General features: G+C 45.3%; 1 protein-coding gene and 1 long non-coding RNA gene across 3 annotated transcripts; one reads left to right on the forward strand and one right to left on the reverse strand.

Moving 5' to 3' along the window:
* Positions 1–5,577: 5,577 nt before the first annotated feature.
* LOC100723875 (somatostatin receptor type 2) lies at positions 5,578–13,614 on the reverse strand. 2 transcript variants are annotated; one of them, XM_023561123.2, is made up of 2 exons: positions 13,513–13,614; positions 5,578–9,185 (listed from the first exon to the last, which is right to left on the reverse strand). In XM_023561123.2, exon 2 carries the CDS (start codon positions 9,092–9,094, stop codon positions 7,988–7,990), a length of 1,107 nt encoding a protein of 368 aa, XP_023416891.1. In that variant the 5' UTR covers positions 9,095–9,185; positions 13,513–13,614; the 3' UTR covers positions 5,578–7,987. The 2 variants fall into 2 exon arrangements, with proteins under 2 accessions (XP_023416891.1, XP_005007795.1); XM_005007738.4 differs by lacking the exon at positions 13,513–13,614 and adding an exon at positions 13,199–13,461.
* LOC134478245 (uncharacterized) lies at positions 13,464–16,216 on the forward strand. Its single transcript, XR_010050732.1, has 2 exons — positions 13,464–13,625; positions 15,124–16,216. It is a non-coding gene; the product is annotated as an uncharacterized LOC134478245 (long non-coding RNA).
* The last annotated feature ends 211 nt before the right edge of the window (positions 16,217–16,427 follow it).

Genomic DNA, 16,427 nt, shown 5'->3' on the forward strand with positions numbered 1-16,427 from the left:
AGGATCCATAACTTAAGGATTAAGAACATAAAAGAAGAAGTAGGGACACAAACAAATGAACTACAAAAGCTACTCACAGAAATAATCCAGGAGAATTTTCCTAATTTAGCAAAAGGTAAAGATACTCAGATGTATGAGGCATACAGGACCCCAGCTACCTACAACCCAAACAGAGCAACACCCAGGCATATAATAATCAAAATTCCAGAAATTCAATACAAGAACAGAATATTAAAAGCTGTCAGAGACAAGAAACAGACCACTTACAAGGGAACACCCATCAGAATTACAGCAGATTTCTCTGCACAAACCATCAAATCACGAAGAGCGTGGGGGGAAATAATTCAAGCTTTGAAAGATAATAATCTTCAGCCAAGATTGAGATATCCTGCACAACTATCCCTGGAAATTGATGGAAAAACAAGGTGCTTCCAGGATAAAGAGGAACTGGGGGAATTTGCAACCACCAATGCAACTCTACAGAGAGTATTGCAGGATATTCTAAAAAAAGAAAAATACAAAGAATCCAGAAATAGTGGCGGGGAGGCCACAATGAATGGAGCAGAGAACAAAATGAAGAAGACAAACAGACAACTAATGACAGAAAAAGAGCTCAACAGAAATGAGGCCGAGAAGATTGAATGATAGGAACAGCTATTTTGGAGAAAATGACATCTTAATAGGTAATACTGATTTAGTATCATCTTGTTTTGAAGTCTCATCAAGCTTGTGTTCTTCTGTCTCCATTGGTCTAAATAGGTTGTATCTTATTGGATTTTATTATGTACGATAGTATAAGCAAAAACCTTTTAAAGACAAGGAGATTATACAGAAACCATTGTTCATTTTCTCTTAGTCGATTCTGAATACTCTGTAATGCTGTCATTCTCTTAAATGGTTTTACATTGTTTTGATATATTTAATGCTACAGTATACGACGTTGTACTCAAGGATTTCAAGGAAAGAGACAATATGGTAACTACTTTTATGTCAGGATTATCTGATGGTGAAACACTATTCTGCTTAAATGGTTATGTTTTGATCTGCGCTGTTTTGCTGTTATGCCCTCTTTTATCTCAGTCTCCACTCCATTATTTACTTTTTTATTTTTATCCTTTTAATTAAGGGAAAAATAAATAAAAGTAGCAGGATATATTATAGTAACCCACTTTGACTTTCCATTATCTTGATTTAAAGCCCTGTATTACTCTCACCATCTTGTTTTTGACTGATGTTCCCCTATTCTGTTTTGCTGGATAGTATCAGGTTCGAAAGTTTAGGCATCAGCTGTGAAGATAATGAGATTCATTATAACGCCCATTCTCGTTGACTTTTATCTACTTTTGAAGACCTACAATGTCTCCAATGTTTTGGTTTTGTCGGTTTTGTTCTTTACTGTTTTGTTCAATTTTATTATAACTAATGATATAGGCAATTCTATTAGAGATAGCGGGAGGCATTATGGTAACCACTGTTGATCACCTTGTATTATGTTTTTACATTATCTATTATGTCCACCCTTTTGATTTGACCAATTCTGTTCTGTTATGTCACATTTGGTTTTACTCTCTTCCAAAAAAGTAATAAGAACCGTGGGAGCAATGAAACCCAAAATGTGTAATAGTCATTGTACAAAAGAGAGGAAAAGAAAGTGCTCTAAACTATATAACTGCATGTATATTTAAGTGTATAAGATAGAAAATGATATCACAGAGTTTTATTGGATCATTGAACAGAACTGTTTGTAGTATCATTGTTGGAATGTCCACTTTACAAGCTTTAATTTTGTGACTTGAACAATTATTTCTCAGATGACAATATGTAATCCATTAACTAGTGGTTTCCTACTGTTTATTTTTTTCTGTAAATCTGTATAACTTGTACCCTTTCTCTGCTTTTTTTTCTCCTTAAATAAAATTTAAAAAGAAAACAAAACTAAGTCACTCAATGAATTAATCAAATTAAGGTTCTGTCCTTCCTTGAAAAGCCATAAGAAAATCTCATGTGCCACATTGTCTCCTGTGTGTATTACACATGTGCCTCACAGGTCTGAGTATGCACCACACATGTGCACGTGAGGGTGCCCATCACATGCACATGTATTCCATGCATCCTGTGTGAGTTCTGCTGCACCCCCAGTGCACCAGCACCTCATGTGCACATGCACATGTGTGTGCACATGCATGTGTGTGTGTTTGGGAGCACTAACTAGTGTAAAAGCACAGAGGAGCACCTGAGAGCCTTAGAATATTTCTCTTCTCTAGAGAAGGGGGATGTTGCTGGCTAACATTAAGAAACTAAGCCTTGGTTATGCAGTTTGAGGATGTTTTAGGTTTCTTTTTTAAAAAGGAAAAAACTAGCAACTCACACTGCAGTGAGCATTCTCCCTCACCTGGGAACAGGAGCCGTTACCCCAGCTGCCCGAGGAAGTGCGACCCAGGAGTGGCCCTGGCTACCGTAAGAATGGCCCTGCAGCTGCTCTTCTGTACCTGCAGAGGTGTCTGCTTGCTGCCATCAGAGAGCCGATTGTGGGTCTTTCTCCCTTGAGACCAGCACCTTCTCTCCAGGACCCCCGTACTTGCCACTTAGCAGTCTGTTCTTTTGTGGGGGAAGAGGGGACTAGGACTGGGACCACTGACCCACACCCCTAGTCCACATTCTTCTCTTAGAAAGAGCTGCATCTAGGGCCCAAGCAATCTTCTTTGGTAGACCTGGTAGCCTCTAGGGCTGAGCTCAACCAGGCCTCACTTTTTCCAGTGACTTCTGAAAAAGATTCTTTATCCCTTAGGCAGCTAGAGGCACCCATCACCAAATAATTGGGACAGAAAAGCCGTAGGATGACATTTCAGATTTCTTTTGTCAGTGGGCTTTGCATCACACCTTTCACAGGCTTTCCTGAAGGGACAAAGCAATGGTATCTCTAATCAGGACATCCCTTTTCTGCTTGTGGGCACCAATGTCCATGCCAAGAGGCCCATTCCTCCCCCTAGTCCCTCCCTTTGATAGTGCCAGGGAAAAGACAGGAGGAAAATGAAGACTGCCCTTTTTCTGCCTGCTGTCTCCTGTCTCTCCAGCCCGTGAGGCTGAACCTGTGCCTTCAGGTCTCTACTGCTTAAAATCAGAGCCCAATAAGAGGCAGGTGTTCGGTGTGCTGGGTGATCTGGCCGCAGCATTTATTCTAATGACATTACATGCACTTCTCATCTTAGAAGAATCAATAGTGCTTTATGGCTTGGTTAGGTCTTGGTTAATATTTAGCTCTGTTTTTAAGCACAGAACAGATAGATACGACCAGAGAGATTTACAGGAGAACAAATAGATACCTGCCAAAGCTCAGCCACTGCCAAGTGGAGGAAGGGTAGGCAGGCCTTGAGTGGCAGTGACAGTGGCAGATGTGAGAGCTTGCCCTTGAGATGTTATTCCAAGGCCGAATGGTCACTGACTCAGTAATGGCAGCTACAGAAGTTTTTCCACTGCGAGTTGAACATGGTCCCTGGTGCCTACTTTTCACACAAGCCACTAGAAGTTAGAGGCTCTGCCTAAGAGGGTGTTCCCAGAAATTCACATATTGGAAATCAAACAAGCAGTTAGGTAAAGAATGTTTGATAGGAAATTTAGTGTTTTTGATTCTAGAAACAATGTGGATGAAGACAAGTGATTGTAAGTCACCACTTAGAATCACAAATGCTTATGAGCTATTGTGATTCTTATGAGAAGGCATGCTTTAGATAAATGCAACAGACTTTCCTGACCATAAATGGAACACGTTCACACTGGCACCCTTCTTCAGCCAGCTCCAAGTTCCCGTCTTCCTGCAACTGTACCTTCAGTCATCATTGAACAGTCGTTCGTGGAGTTGGTAGGAACATGTGTCTTGACAGCCCTCTTCTTCCTACCTGTCCCAGGAATCAGACTGTACCTTTTCCATCATGACTCTCCTACCTGGGGTAGCGGGGGTGCAAGCTTTGACAAGCAATGCCCCTGTTTTTGGGGTATGGGCTGCAAAGTAAACACCAGCAACACCCACCTTCCTTCACGGACAGGATAACCTGTGTAAGCACATAGATTCCATTTCATAGCTAACTCTGGAAATCCCATCTGCAAGCCCACATTTCCCATTTGTATTCCATCTCACCATCTTCCGTCTTTGCATCTTAAATCATTCCACGCTAAGGTATAAACCCCATCAAAGTTTCAGCTCCAACTCCAATGTTGCTCAGTGCTATGCTACTGAAACACAAACCACCATTGAGTTCAGGCCATGTTGTCATATCTTCCCCAATACTTTTCTCACCAAGTCCGCAGAGGTTTAATTAACTTGTAACTACCTATGGTAATGGAATTGATACCCTAAAAGCAGGAGGATGCACTACTATTTATTCTCTTAACATCCAGCAGATTTATCTTCATAAGTTTGAGCTGAAGCTGATTACATTTTTGAATTAAAATTGCAGTGGCATTTACATGAAAAGTTTTATTCCCTCTTTTGGGTAAAAGAAAACCAGAGAACAAGTCATCTTTGAAATAGAAATTTCTACATGCAGAGAACATATTTCTATGTAGTGGAAATGCTACTTTCATGGACTGTTTATTTGGATAAATTATAGAATCAATTTTAAAGACCTCTCTTTATTTATTTATTTGTTTGTTTGTCTTCAAATGATCAGTCTGTTGATAGATGATAGACAGCTAAGTTAGGTAGAAATATTTATTGGCAGTCAGATAGGAATATGCCCTGGAAGGAGTCAGTGCAGAAGATGAGAACGCATTACAACTGTGGCTGGAGGTGTATTTGTTGAAGGCCAGGTCTCAAAGATTAAGTGACTGCCTCTATTTCTCCAGGGATAAACCATAATGATTGATATAATAACAGGGATCAGTCACCTGGGTGGGGGACTCATCCTTCTAGGAAAGATCCTTGTTCTTTCCATGTACACCTGCTACATTCTTGCTCCTCATTGGATCAATACTGCCTATGTGAATATACTTGTAATCTTATTGGTTGATCGTTTTTGTCCTGCTTTACACTCACCTCATGATTTTGCTCTGTAAAATTCCTTTGAGAAGTGGACCCATGTACAATCCACTTTCTGCCCCTCTTTTCTCTTAGACAGAAGTTATCCTTCCCTTAATGAATAGTTCCTACTCATATCTTATGTTGTTCGTCAGAACTCATGTTTTGATTTTTTGGGGTACATAAACTCGGAATATTGGACATCCAGCAGGTTGTACTACTTCCCTTGTATCATTTGGATGTCCTTGTATCATCCCTTTGTCATTGGGACACCTCCTTATAATAATGGCAAAAATGAGTTTATAGTGTTTTTTTCCTCTGCTTGTTTTTATTTTTAAAATATCACTTTCCATTAGATGCAACTGCCAGGGAGCAAGCCGTGAGCTCAGCTTGGAGCTGACTTTGCCTTTGGTCATAGTGCTGTGTCGTCTGGGGAGCGCTGTACCCCACGCCTTGCTAAGCCACACCGTGACATCCAGGGCTGGACCTGAAGCCACTGCTCTGCTGGAACATGCAGCTCCTGGTAACCCTAAACCAGTGTCGGTAAAAAACCAAAGAAGCAGTTTAAAATACAAGAAGACAATTTACTTGAAGATGGTAAAGGAGGAAAAGAGAGATTCCAGATAGCTACTCAGAATGAGTAGGGAGAATCCAAAAGTGAATTGTTCATGAGTTTGTCTACAGGTCCTTTTACTGAGACCTTTGGCCCAGGTAGGCTCTTGGAATTTGATTGAGTTCCTGCTTGTCTTTCCTTCTAACCTTGGGTTTCTTCCACCAGTGTGACCTTTCCCCGTTCTTTGGTGGAGGGTAAGGTTATGGGAAGGGGTTTCCAGGGACAGGTCATTAGGCTGAAGGATTAAGTGAAGCGGGAAGTCTGAGATTCTTTCTTCCTGGCCTGAGTTCTTTGTCATCCTAAATGTTTGAGTTTAGTTGTTTTTGTCTAATTCCTTCGAGTCTAGCTGCCTTTGCCTTTCTAATTGCTAGAGTCTGGCTGCAGAGGTCAAAACTGCCTACTAATATTTAATAAAGCTCAATGGGGCTGTCATCCTATGTTTTTCCTATCAACAGTACCCTGGTCCCTGTAATTGTGCACATGCAATTTTCTTGTAACAAATTTCCTTATTGTCTGGTTTCATAATTGTACCTCTTTTTATTTTTGCATGGGTGTATTTGTCTACCATAAATCTTATTGAACATATTTCTTAAATCAAGTACTTTGGGGAATGAGGTGAATGGTGTAGGCAGAGGGAATAAAAGCAGTGTGTTAACAAGGAAGCCACAGGTGGAACACTGAGTCATTCTGACTTTCAAACAACTCTTGCTTAGAGAGCCGGAAGCATATTTGTAAATATGGTATAGTCTATATGCAAGATGGTATGAGTCATACTTTCATATAAACACAGAGATGGTGGCATCTTGCAAGTACTGGTTGTATATTTCTTCATAATCCTGGCAACTGTGATCAGTCCACAAAATGAGACATTGCGTCTTCTTAACACTTGTACATAAACCTGTCTAACAGTCTGGGAACAAAAGTTCTGAGCAGGAGGAGATGAAGCGCAGAGAGTCCATCACATTAAAGTTAGAATACCTGGAATGCTTAACATGTATACAGTCAGTGAAGAAGGCAGGGTAGTAATCTCCCAAGATGGGGTACACTTTCAGTATACACACACACTCACCCTGTAACCTCCCTCCATGCTGAAGAGTTATTGGCTGGTGTGAGTGTTTTTGTTTTATGAATAATGTACTCAGGTCTTTAACATGCATTGTGATTTTCTTAATGCCTAGTTTTGTATAAAATTCTTTAAAAAACTCTTTGAGGGGTTGTTGAATTACATTTTCATTTTCTTTGCTTAGAAAGTCATGTCCAACATTAAAAGAAAAAACCTTTTACATAGTTTCTTATGAAGGGATACTTTTGCTTCATCCTTAATTATTTTCATGGTGGGAAGGAGAAAAAAAAGTTGCTTCTACACAAGAATCATACTAGTTTGTCTTTCTTTCTTTCTTTCTTCTTTTTTTTCCTTTCAGGTTAGTGATTTTTCCCTCTGTGGCTTCCTAAGGAAGCCCAAAACAGTTGAGAAGAAAAATGCAGTCTTATAACAAAGCCAGCTTTATCTTGATAAATGCAATGATTGTTGACCACAACCACTTAAGTCTTTTTGGGTAAATGAATAACTGATTGCATCTAAGAAGAAACTCATAAATTTGTATTTTGGGTCTTCAGCTGTCCTCTCCCATCTTGTCTTTACCTTGACCTAACTTTCCTGAATTTAATGACCCAAATACTCTAGGGCAGAGGTGGATTTTGTGAGGCTGGAAGTTTATACAATTTAGGGGGCCCTCCTAAGAGAAAAAAAATACAAAAATTGTTACTTTCACAATTTTTTTAACAAGTCATAAGCACATGACCATACTTCTAGAGGGATCTGTGAAGCTTAGACTTTGTTGGCTTCATGCTAAGTCCATTTCTTCAGTTCTGTATTGTGGTAAATGTCCATGTATGCTATGTACAGTTCACTTGCTCCTTGCAAACGTGGGTGGAGAAAACAAAGGTAACAACTATACAAAGAATACATAGAAATAATACAAGTATAAATATCAGAACACAAGATTACATATTGGTTTTTAAGCACACAAGCACACAAATACATATGTAGGGGTTTTTTTGTTTGCTTGTTTTGTTTTGTTTTTGAGCTTCAGCATTTCTCAGGCTCATACCCAGGCATGATCTCCTCCTCCCCAGACTCTGAATTGTCTGCCTGGATTTAACTGTCACCTTAAGGGGGAGGTAATCAATGTGGTACATTACCATTCAGTCAGACCAGCTCAAACTCTAGTCTCTGAATTGAGCTCATGCTGAGCAACCCTTTATTCTAGAAATGATGGGGCGGAGGAAGAGGGTCTGAGGATACAGCCAATTGCCAGAGGCAGAGCGTGGCTTCTTTGTGCTTTTGTTTTCCAGGCAGTTCAGATACTGGTTTGGAGGTCTCCATTGAGGAGGGTCCTCTGGGTCTCCGTGGTCTCATTCAGCCGGGATTTATCTTGCTTACTGTCACTTCTTTCCCCATCATCTGTGCCACTCACTTTGACTAAGCACAGGACATTCTTGAAGCTCTTCTTGAAGTTGTCAGATAAGAAGGCATAAAGGATGGGGTTGGCACAGCTGTTAGCGTAGGTGAGGACCACCACGAAGTCAAACATGCCTTTAAGGGCTGGGGTGGGATTGATGGCCACAGAGACAGAGGAGACATTGAATATATAGAAAGGGAGCCAGCAGAAAATGAAGACAGCCACCACGATGGACACCATTCGAGTGACCTTCTTCTCAGATTTCTTCCTCTTGGAGGAACCCACTCGGATTCCAGAGGACTTCACTTTGATGATAATGAATAAGTAGCAAAGACAAATGATAGTGAGGGGTACCAGGAACCCTAAGATGAAAGCATAGATAATGAACCCTGTGTACCATGCCCCAGATTCACCTGGCCAGTTGATGGTGCAGCTGCTTCTTCCCCACTGGTTGCTGCGAAGCCCAGCATATATCATGATAGGCAAGATGACCAGCAGAGAAACTCCCCACACTGCCACATTGATCATCTTGGCTGTCCGGGGCCTCCTCCACTTGGCTGACTTGATAGGGTGGACCACAGCCAGGTAACGATCAATGCTCATGACTGTCAAGCAGAAAATGCTGGTGAACTGATTGATGCCATCCACAGTCATGACCACCCGGCAGATGGCCTTGCCGAAGGGCCAGTGGACTAGAGCCACCTGCATGGCCAAGAAGGGGAGCCCTAGCATGAAGAGCTCATCTGCAATGGCCAGGTTGAGGATGTAAATGTTGGTGATGGTCTTCATCTTGGCATAACGGAGAATGACATAAATGACAAGTGTGTTGCCACACAACCCAATGATGCAGACTACAAAATATATGAATGTGAGGATTGCATTGCTGGTCATGTCATAGTATAGTGTCTGGTTCGATCTGTTGGCTGCCACCACTGAGTCATTGAGGTCAAAGAGCGAGGCCAACTGCCCATGGCTCCTGTTGAGGTGCTCGTACACCATCTCCATGGTTGCCCTGCTTTTTGGTCTAGAGCCAGCCAGCCCAGAGATCTTATTCACACTGCAGTGGGCCCTGGAGGCCAAGGATCCACTGCAGCATCTGGAAGGAAAGAAAGAAGATGCACCCATCAGTCACAGGCTATTTAAGCGCTCACTGCTTTTCTGTATTTCTGCTTTATTCTCTTAGACCTACTCTTAAACTAGCAAACATCCTATCTTTCCATGTTGGTGTGACAGCTGCCAGCCTGGTCATGTCTTTATGGAGACTTTTTGAGTTCTTTTCCTTAGTGGGAGAAGGGCTTGGGTTCAGCTATCTGTTTTGGTAATGCATATGTGGGGGATGGCTGTGACCTTAAGAACACATACTTTGACCCCTCAGGTATTGACTGGTTCAAGCTGCAAAGAAGACAAAGCCTGGGGAATTTCAGACCCTGAGGGGTGGTAGGATCTCACTCTGGCATCCTGAGTCTTTTCCCTGTGAGGAAATCTATGCAGACTTGCTGCCTGCTGGGCAGTCTTTCCATTCTCAATCTCTGCAGTCTAAGAACCCTAAAATTAGAGTTAGAACAGTCCTGGTCTCTGTTGCTGAGCCCCTGTGGCCTCATGTCCAGCCCCTTACTGCTCAGACCCTTCTTTGTTAGAATGAGGGGTGCCATGGAAGGATGTGGGAAGATGTCTGCGAATGTGTTGAGCCCCTATTTGGAACCTCTAAGTCATCCCTCCCCTTTTTACTCCCACCATCTCATTATCTTCAGTTGATTGAAATCTGCCTGCATGGTGAATCAATTTACAGTCTTTGATATTAGAAATAAAAGTCTGAAGTTAGGCAAGGTGGTGCAAGCCTATAGTTCCACCACTTGGGAGGCTGAGGCAAGAGGGGTGCCCCTTAATTGAGGACAGCCTGGGCCACACAGTGAACTCAAGGGCACCCTAAACTATATCATGAGCACTGGTCTCAGAAAAATAAAAATTGTAAACGTGTGCTTTATTTAGATGTTTATCCCATTTTTGTTTCTCGAATCCCTGATACTTGCCACCTCACAATGAGGTGAGCTCTTTCCTAAAGGCCCCCCCCCCCAGGGTGCTGCTCTAGAGTATTTCTAACCCCCTGGAGAGTTTGACTGCATTCTCTGATTTAAGGACAAAAACAGGAACCAGGTGAGGGACTCGGTCTTTAGGTCTGAACACTAAGACAGTTCAGTCTCATTCCCTGGTTTCCTCATCATCCTGAGAAGCAGGATAGTATCTCGATTTTAAAGATGAGGAGATCAAGGCTTAGAGAGTTTAAGGAGTTTGCTCTCATAGTTGGCATGCTGGGATCTGAACACAGGCCACCTGAGCCTCTGTCTCCTCTGATTTTCATGGCAGCACATCTGGAAACAGACTGGAAAATGAGTAGGTGATAATTGGGGTTTGGAGTACCGGGGATATAGCTCAGTGGGACAAGTGCCTGCCTGGCACATGCAAGGTCCTGAGTTCAATTGCCAGTACAATAATAATAATAATAATTGGGCTTTGGTTTGAAGCAACTGACTCCTGTGTTACCTCTGTGCTTGCTGAGCAAATAACTGTAATGCTATTGATTTGGCTTAAGATATAAAACAACAGATTATCCCATATGTAAATGATTTATCTACAGTCATTCAAAATACATGACTGGGGGCTTCTCTGTGTTGGGCACAAAGATGTGATTGGTGCCCTCTAGGGAGTGATAATTTTGTAGGGGAGACAACATGGGAAACCAACTCATAAAAGATGTGAATTGCATAGAGAGAGGAATACAGGCTGTAGGAATTTCTTTCTTCCCTGGGGATTTAGAGAAAGCTTCACACAAGGGATTTTGGAACTGGGCCTTGGTTGTATGAAGCATGAAACAACAGGCCAGGGAGAATGAAGATGACAAGGGTTGGTGTGCACAGCACACAGTAGGACTAATGAAGCTGGCTGACACATTTTCCCTGCGCAGGATACGTTTCCTGGTGCCTGCGAATTGATGAGAGTGAAAGCTCAATGCTCACAGACAGAGCAGGTAAAGGAGATTTAGGCAACATTGATTACTAGAGCATCCCTTCCCACCTTTGTTTTGTGATTCATGCTGTATTGCCAGGCGCACTCTTTCTGTGCCAATCCCCCCCACCACCACCACCAACACACAGTGTCTGCAAAATCTGGGCTTTGTGGTCAGTCTATTTTGCAAAGTATTTTGGGGACTCTGGATTTCATGTCTGGGTTGAGTTAAAAAAAAAATCATAAACTGACAACTATTATGGAGGCTGTAAACACGCTGCTTTTAGAATCCCTGGATTAATTTATATTGTTTCCATGATCATTTTTAACCATTGGATCAGTTACTTCATTCTACAGATCCAGAATTCTATTTCAGCTGGCCACACTTGGAGCATATAAACCCTTAACCTTGCAGGAGGGCTTTATATGGACCATGAATTGGCACACTCTAATGCCTGGGTTACACTGAAGCCCCGTGGGGCCACATAAGCCCTGTTTAGGCTGATGGTGGTGATGATGGTGATAATGATGTTGCAGGAATGTGAAGGAAGGATCAGATCCTATTTTTCAGCCCTAATTGTGCCTTTTCTAGTGGACTAAAGTACATGAGGGGCAGGGGGTTTTTTTTGTTTGTTTGTTTGTTTTCCTGAAATAGGCTGAGAAGCATGTTTGAGAGGTAGCAGGAGTTGAGGTTGAAAGTCCTGGTAGAGGTAGTGGAGGTGGTGGTTGGGGAGCCAGTCTGGAGCTGGTGAGGCTCCTCCAAGGAAGAAATAAGCTCAAATCCTGTTGAGTCTCACTTAGCAAGGAACTCAGCTACCTAAGGTCTCGGAGATACTTCTGCTTCGTGCTTGGCCCACAGAGAGTGGACCATGCCAAGCAGTCGGTACTTGTTGAATTGTGGTTACATTAAATGTACAAGAACATTTGATTTTTCTGCTTTCTTTATTTTTCCAGTGTAAGCTATCTGGAATAGCCTAGCTGTTGGTTTATTCGGAGTGTAAATCCAGGCCCCGTTCAAGAGGAGAGTGACAGTGGTGATGGAATGGCGACCTGGCATCAGGCTGGCCCTAAATCCTGCTTAGTCTAGATTAAAGTCTTCCCAGCATCTTTTCCCTAGTCATCTCCCATTCCTGCCTCCCTTGCAGCCCAGCACTGGGTCTACGGGGGGTACTGGAGCCAGAGCCCCCACTGGCAGAGAGACAGCACCCGGTGGGGGCCACCGCGGCGCTAGAGCGCCAGGGAAAAGCCCTGATGCTGGCCAAAGTCGATGGGAGGAGGGCGCTTAGGACTGCGGAGCTGGAGCCAGGAAAACCCTCCTTCAACTCCGGGACCCTCAGAAAAAGGGACTCCTAAAGAATTCCCTACCATTTCAAGGAAAACGAAGGGAGTGCGAACGAAGACCAGCGTGCCAGCACGTCCAGCTGTAAACACAGAGTGAGACCAAGATGCCAGGGACAGCTGGAAGCGACGATGGTCGGTCGCTTGGGGACTTGACCATTCAGGGTTCAGTCTCTGCAGCGTCGGCAGGCTGTCGTCTCTGCCCAGAGGCAGGAGATCTGACCCCGCACCAGCACCTGTCTGCCTCCCCAGCCTGACGAGGAAAAACTAGAGGATCCCCTCTTCTCTCCGCTTGGTGCCTCCAGCGCCTGCCACTCCCAGGTTTGGAGCTCGGAATCTCGGGGATGCTTACCCGCAGGAGCCCGGGGCGGCACCTAACACATCCCTCCCGCTGGCCTTGCTCCAGGGCTTATGTGTAAGTGGCTGGGAGGGAAGTTGTCCCCAAGATAGCCGCTGGCCACTTGGGCTACAGGGCGCACGCCAGGCACACCGGCAGAGGCTGTGCAGACCAGTCGGTTCGGCACACACCCCCGACAGCCTCCGACTGACGCCAGGACACCGCTGTCATTTGTTTCCACCACAGCCACACCATCATTCCCAGCAGGCGCTCAGACGGAGAACAGTGCGCCAGGACCGGTGCTCTTCGCACTGACCCGCGCGCGGACGCCCGCGCAGCTGCACGCAGGTGCCCCAATGCACTTCTCGCTCCCTCCTTCTGTCTCTGCTCCCTGTCACACACAACACACACGCACCCACACACACCTTTACCTTGGTTTTCCGCGGCCAGCACCTAGTTGCTGCTCCTTACCAAGCCGGGTGCCAGGGAACGGAGCAGTTTGGCAGGCGCCTGACTCTGGGCGCCCCGGGCTCCCGGACCCTCAGGCTCCTGGCGCCAGCTTCCCCTCGCCCCTTGCGCGCCGGGGTGCTGACCTGGCTGCAAACCGCCAGCGCCCAGCCGCCCACTGGAGTCCTGGGTGCCGGTGGCCTTGCAAGCGCGTGCGCTCCGGTGGCTGCGCGTCTTGGACTGGCCCGGGCTGCCAGAGCCCCTCCGCACATTTCCCCCCGCACCCCCCGCCACTTACGTCACGCAGCTTCGCTCCGCCCGCCTGCCCGCCTGCCCGCCTGCCGGGTCCTGTAGGAGGACGAGGTGCGACGTGCGGAGAATACTGCGGGAGGCTGCGCGCCGAGCTCGCGGGTACCCGGGGAGAGGGAAGGAGAGGAACCTGCTTGCGGGGGGGTGGAGGGTTAAGTGACCCTAGTCTCTCCAAGACTCGCGGGCAAGGACGCGCGCTGCTTTCCCTCGAATTTTACAGAATCGATTCCCTTTCGCCCAGCACCTTCTTGGCAGCTAGTGTGGCAGTCGGGGAGAGGCGGGGCTGAGGATGGGGACCAACCACGATCCTCTCTTGCCTTGGGACCTCTGCTGTTTCTTTGTCACACAAGTTTGCAAAGCAGTGCCCACCATGGTCTAGCCCTGCTTGCAGGGTGCAGAAGCAGGGAAAGAGTACAGAGCAAAGGGGTGGGGAGGACCCCCTCTTTTCCATGCAGCTGCCAATACAGGCAGGTGTGTGAGCTGCTCCTGGGTCCCAAGATGCAGTTCAAGGAACTGCCAGGTGCTCAGCAACGGGCAGAGGCCCAGGTGTCCGGCTGTCCCATGGCTTTAGTCCGTCATTCAGCATCTGTCTGTGGACAGGAGCGGCCACTCTGCCAAATCTGTGCTGTGCTGGGAGCAAAGGGGAGCCAGCAAGAAGGAGTTATTGTTATTGGGAGTTGCAGTTATTTATTTTTTTGTCTATGATGATTCAGCCTGTGTTACAATAGTTTAATAAGTCATAATCCTGCAGCCTTCCTGTCCTCGCCCTCCTCCAAGCACACACGCCATCTCAGGTACAGTTTTAGAGGATGGAAAGTCAGAAACTAAGCCCCAAATAACTTGTTCTGTGGGTTGAGCTGCCTTGATCTGTCCAGCCTGTTATCCCGTTACCAATTCTCAGGGAAAAGCGAGTGTCCAGAAGCTGTTTAGCAGGTGGAGTGGGGGATGTGGGGAAAGAAACCAGCAGGTAAGGTAGCAGGGAGCTGCTCCTAAGCATGGAAATCAGAAACTTTGGTTGGCTTCAGGTCTTTTTTGAGATATTAGTCAACCTGGAGCTCCGGGGCTAGATGGAAACGGAACTAGTGACTGCCTGATGTCCCAGCCAACCTTGGAGTTAGTTTGTCTTTAGACTCCCAAGTGGGGGGTAATGAGGCCAGAGTGGGCTGCTCACCTGAAGAAGGGTGTGTCCCTTTCTCCCATTCTCTGGAAAAGGAAGAATTGAGCTGAGGGGAACTCCACCTTCTCTGGCAAGTTATAACCCCTATTGCAACCTCTACTTTAAAATCCATGACTCTGATGGTTTCCAGGGAAAGAAGTGCGCAAGGAAGAGCCAGGCAGTGCCCACGCTACCCTTAGATCCATTTTCCTGATACCATGTTGTCTTGTAAATGTTCTCAAACCCACTGATGACAAATTCATGTATAATTTAAAAATTAAATAACCACCCTTTTATAACCATACAAGAAACAAGCCACTGGTTGTCAAGGTTCCCTCCCTCTACACACATGGTGACGCCCATGGACATTTTATACATGTACAGTTTTGATTGTTTTGTTTTGTTTTTTTTTTTTTTTTTTTTTTTTTTGCTCTTTGGTTTTAGTATGCATTCCACCAGGAAAACGAAGCTGCTCCTGGAGGCTCAGCTGAATAGTCATCTCCAGTTGAGGCAAGTCAGCAAGTGGTTGTGTCTCTGTATGCGCTTGAACTTGGATGACCAGAGACAGTGGAACCCTCTTCTGTGCACTGAATAGGAGGCCCACCCCGGAAGAGTACTGGGCCCGTCCACCTCAAGTACACTTGACTTTAGTGCCGCTGGCTGGGTGGGATCTGAATGTACTTATCCACTTTGATGGGAGAAAAGGTATCATTTAAACAATTCTTGAAAATTTCATCTGGTTCCTGTATTCCTTCTCTGCCTTTCCCACCTCCAAAGAGCTACCACCTGTGCTCAACAGCCCAAGTTCCCATCCCGATTGCCTCCTGCCTCTTTGGCTCCCCAGAGTGGCGTCTCTGCCAAGGTTGCTGTTACCCACATGGGGCCAGCTCTCCTGCAGCAGGGTCAGTAACTAAGTAACAAAACCTTTAGCCAAAAAAATAGAGAGGTTGGGAAGCAGATAACCTCCCCACTGGCTTGTTTGATATTTTACAGCAATTAAATAACACTTTTTCCCTTTTCAACACTTATCAGAGGAACAACAGACAGCAGGAAATTAAGAACAGGGCAGGACAAAGGGCCAGGACAGTGCTCAGCTCCTAACCCAGGAGGTGTACTCTGCTCTTGCTTTGAGAAGTTCTCAGCCTGGGAGCTCCGCTGGGAAGACATCAGACTCCCAAGTAGGTCATTACGTCTTGTGGGTTAATAAATTAAATGGGAGAAATTGTTGCTTTGCAATCAATTTGGTGGAAGTAAATATTGCAAGTGAGCCTAGAAGAAAGTGAAAGAGCCCTGGGAACCTGCTTGGAAGGGTTAGATGCCAGTCCACGCACCCAGTGTGGCTGTTCCTGCCTCGGATGAGATCCTCTGTTTGTGTCGATGGAGAAAGAGCAGTGCTGCTGTTGTCCGGTGTGTTGACTGTACAGAGGGAGGGAAAGTGTTGTGCGTGACGGCCACATCACCTGGGCCTCCTGGAACAGTCCTGTTTTCAGCTGTTCTGTTCCTTGTCTCCCTACAAGCCATCTGCATTTTACCGAAATTGAAAGATCAACTTCCACACTTCATCTTTGAGATGGGAACTTACACCAGAGGGGCCCAGTGTTTAGTTTAGAAAATATAAGTGGTAGTCATTCTGTTTAAAAGCACGGCTCTTTGACATAGAGTATTTTTAGTGATCTCTTCAAATGCACAGGGGTTAATATGAGCCCCTTGTTTCTTCCCCACCGCTTGATGGCCACAGGTCTAGTTTG

Source organism: Cavia porcellus, unplaced genomic scaffold, assembly GCF_034190915.1.
Source record: "Cavia porcellus strain 051 isolate PalLab524CR breed Dunkin Hartley unplaced genomic scaffold, mCavPor4.1 scaffold_12, whole genome shotgun sequence".
Taxonomy (NCBI): domain Eukaryota; kingdom Metazoa; phylum Chordata; class Mammalia; order Rodentia; family Caviidae; genus Cavia; species Cavia porcellus.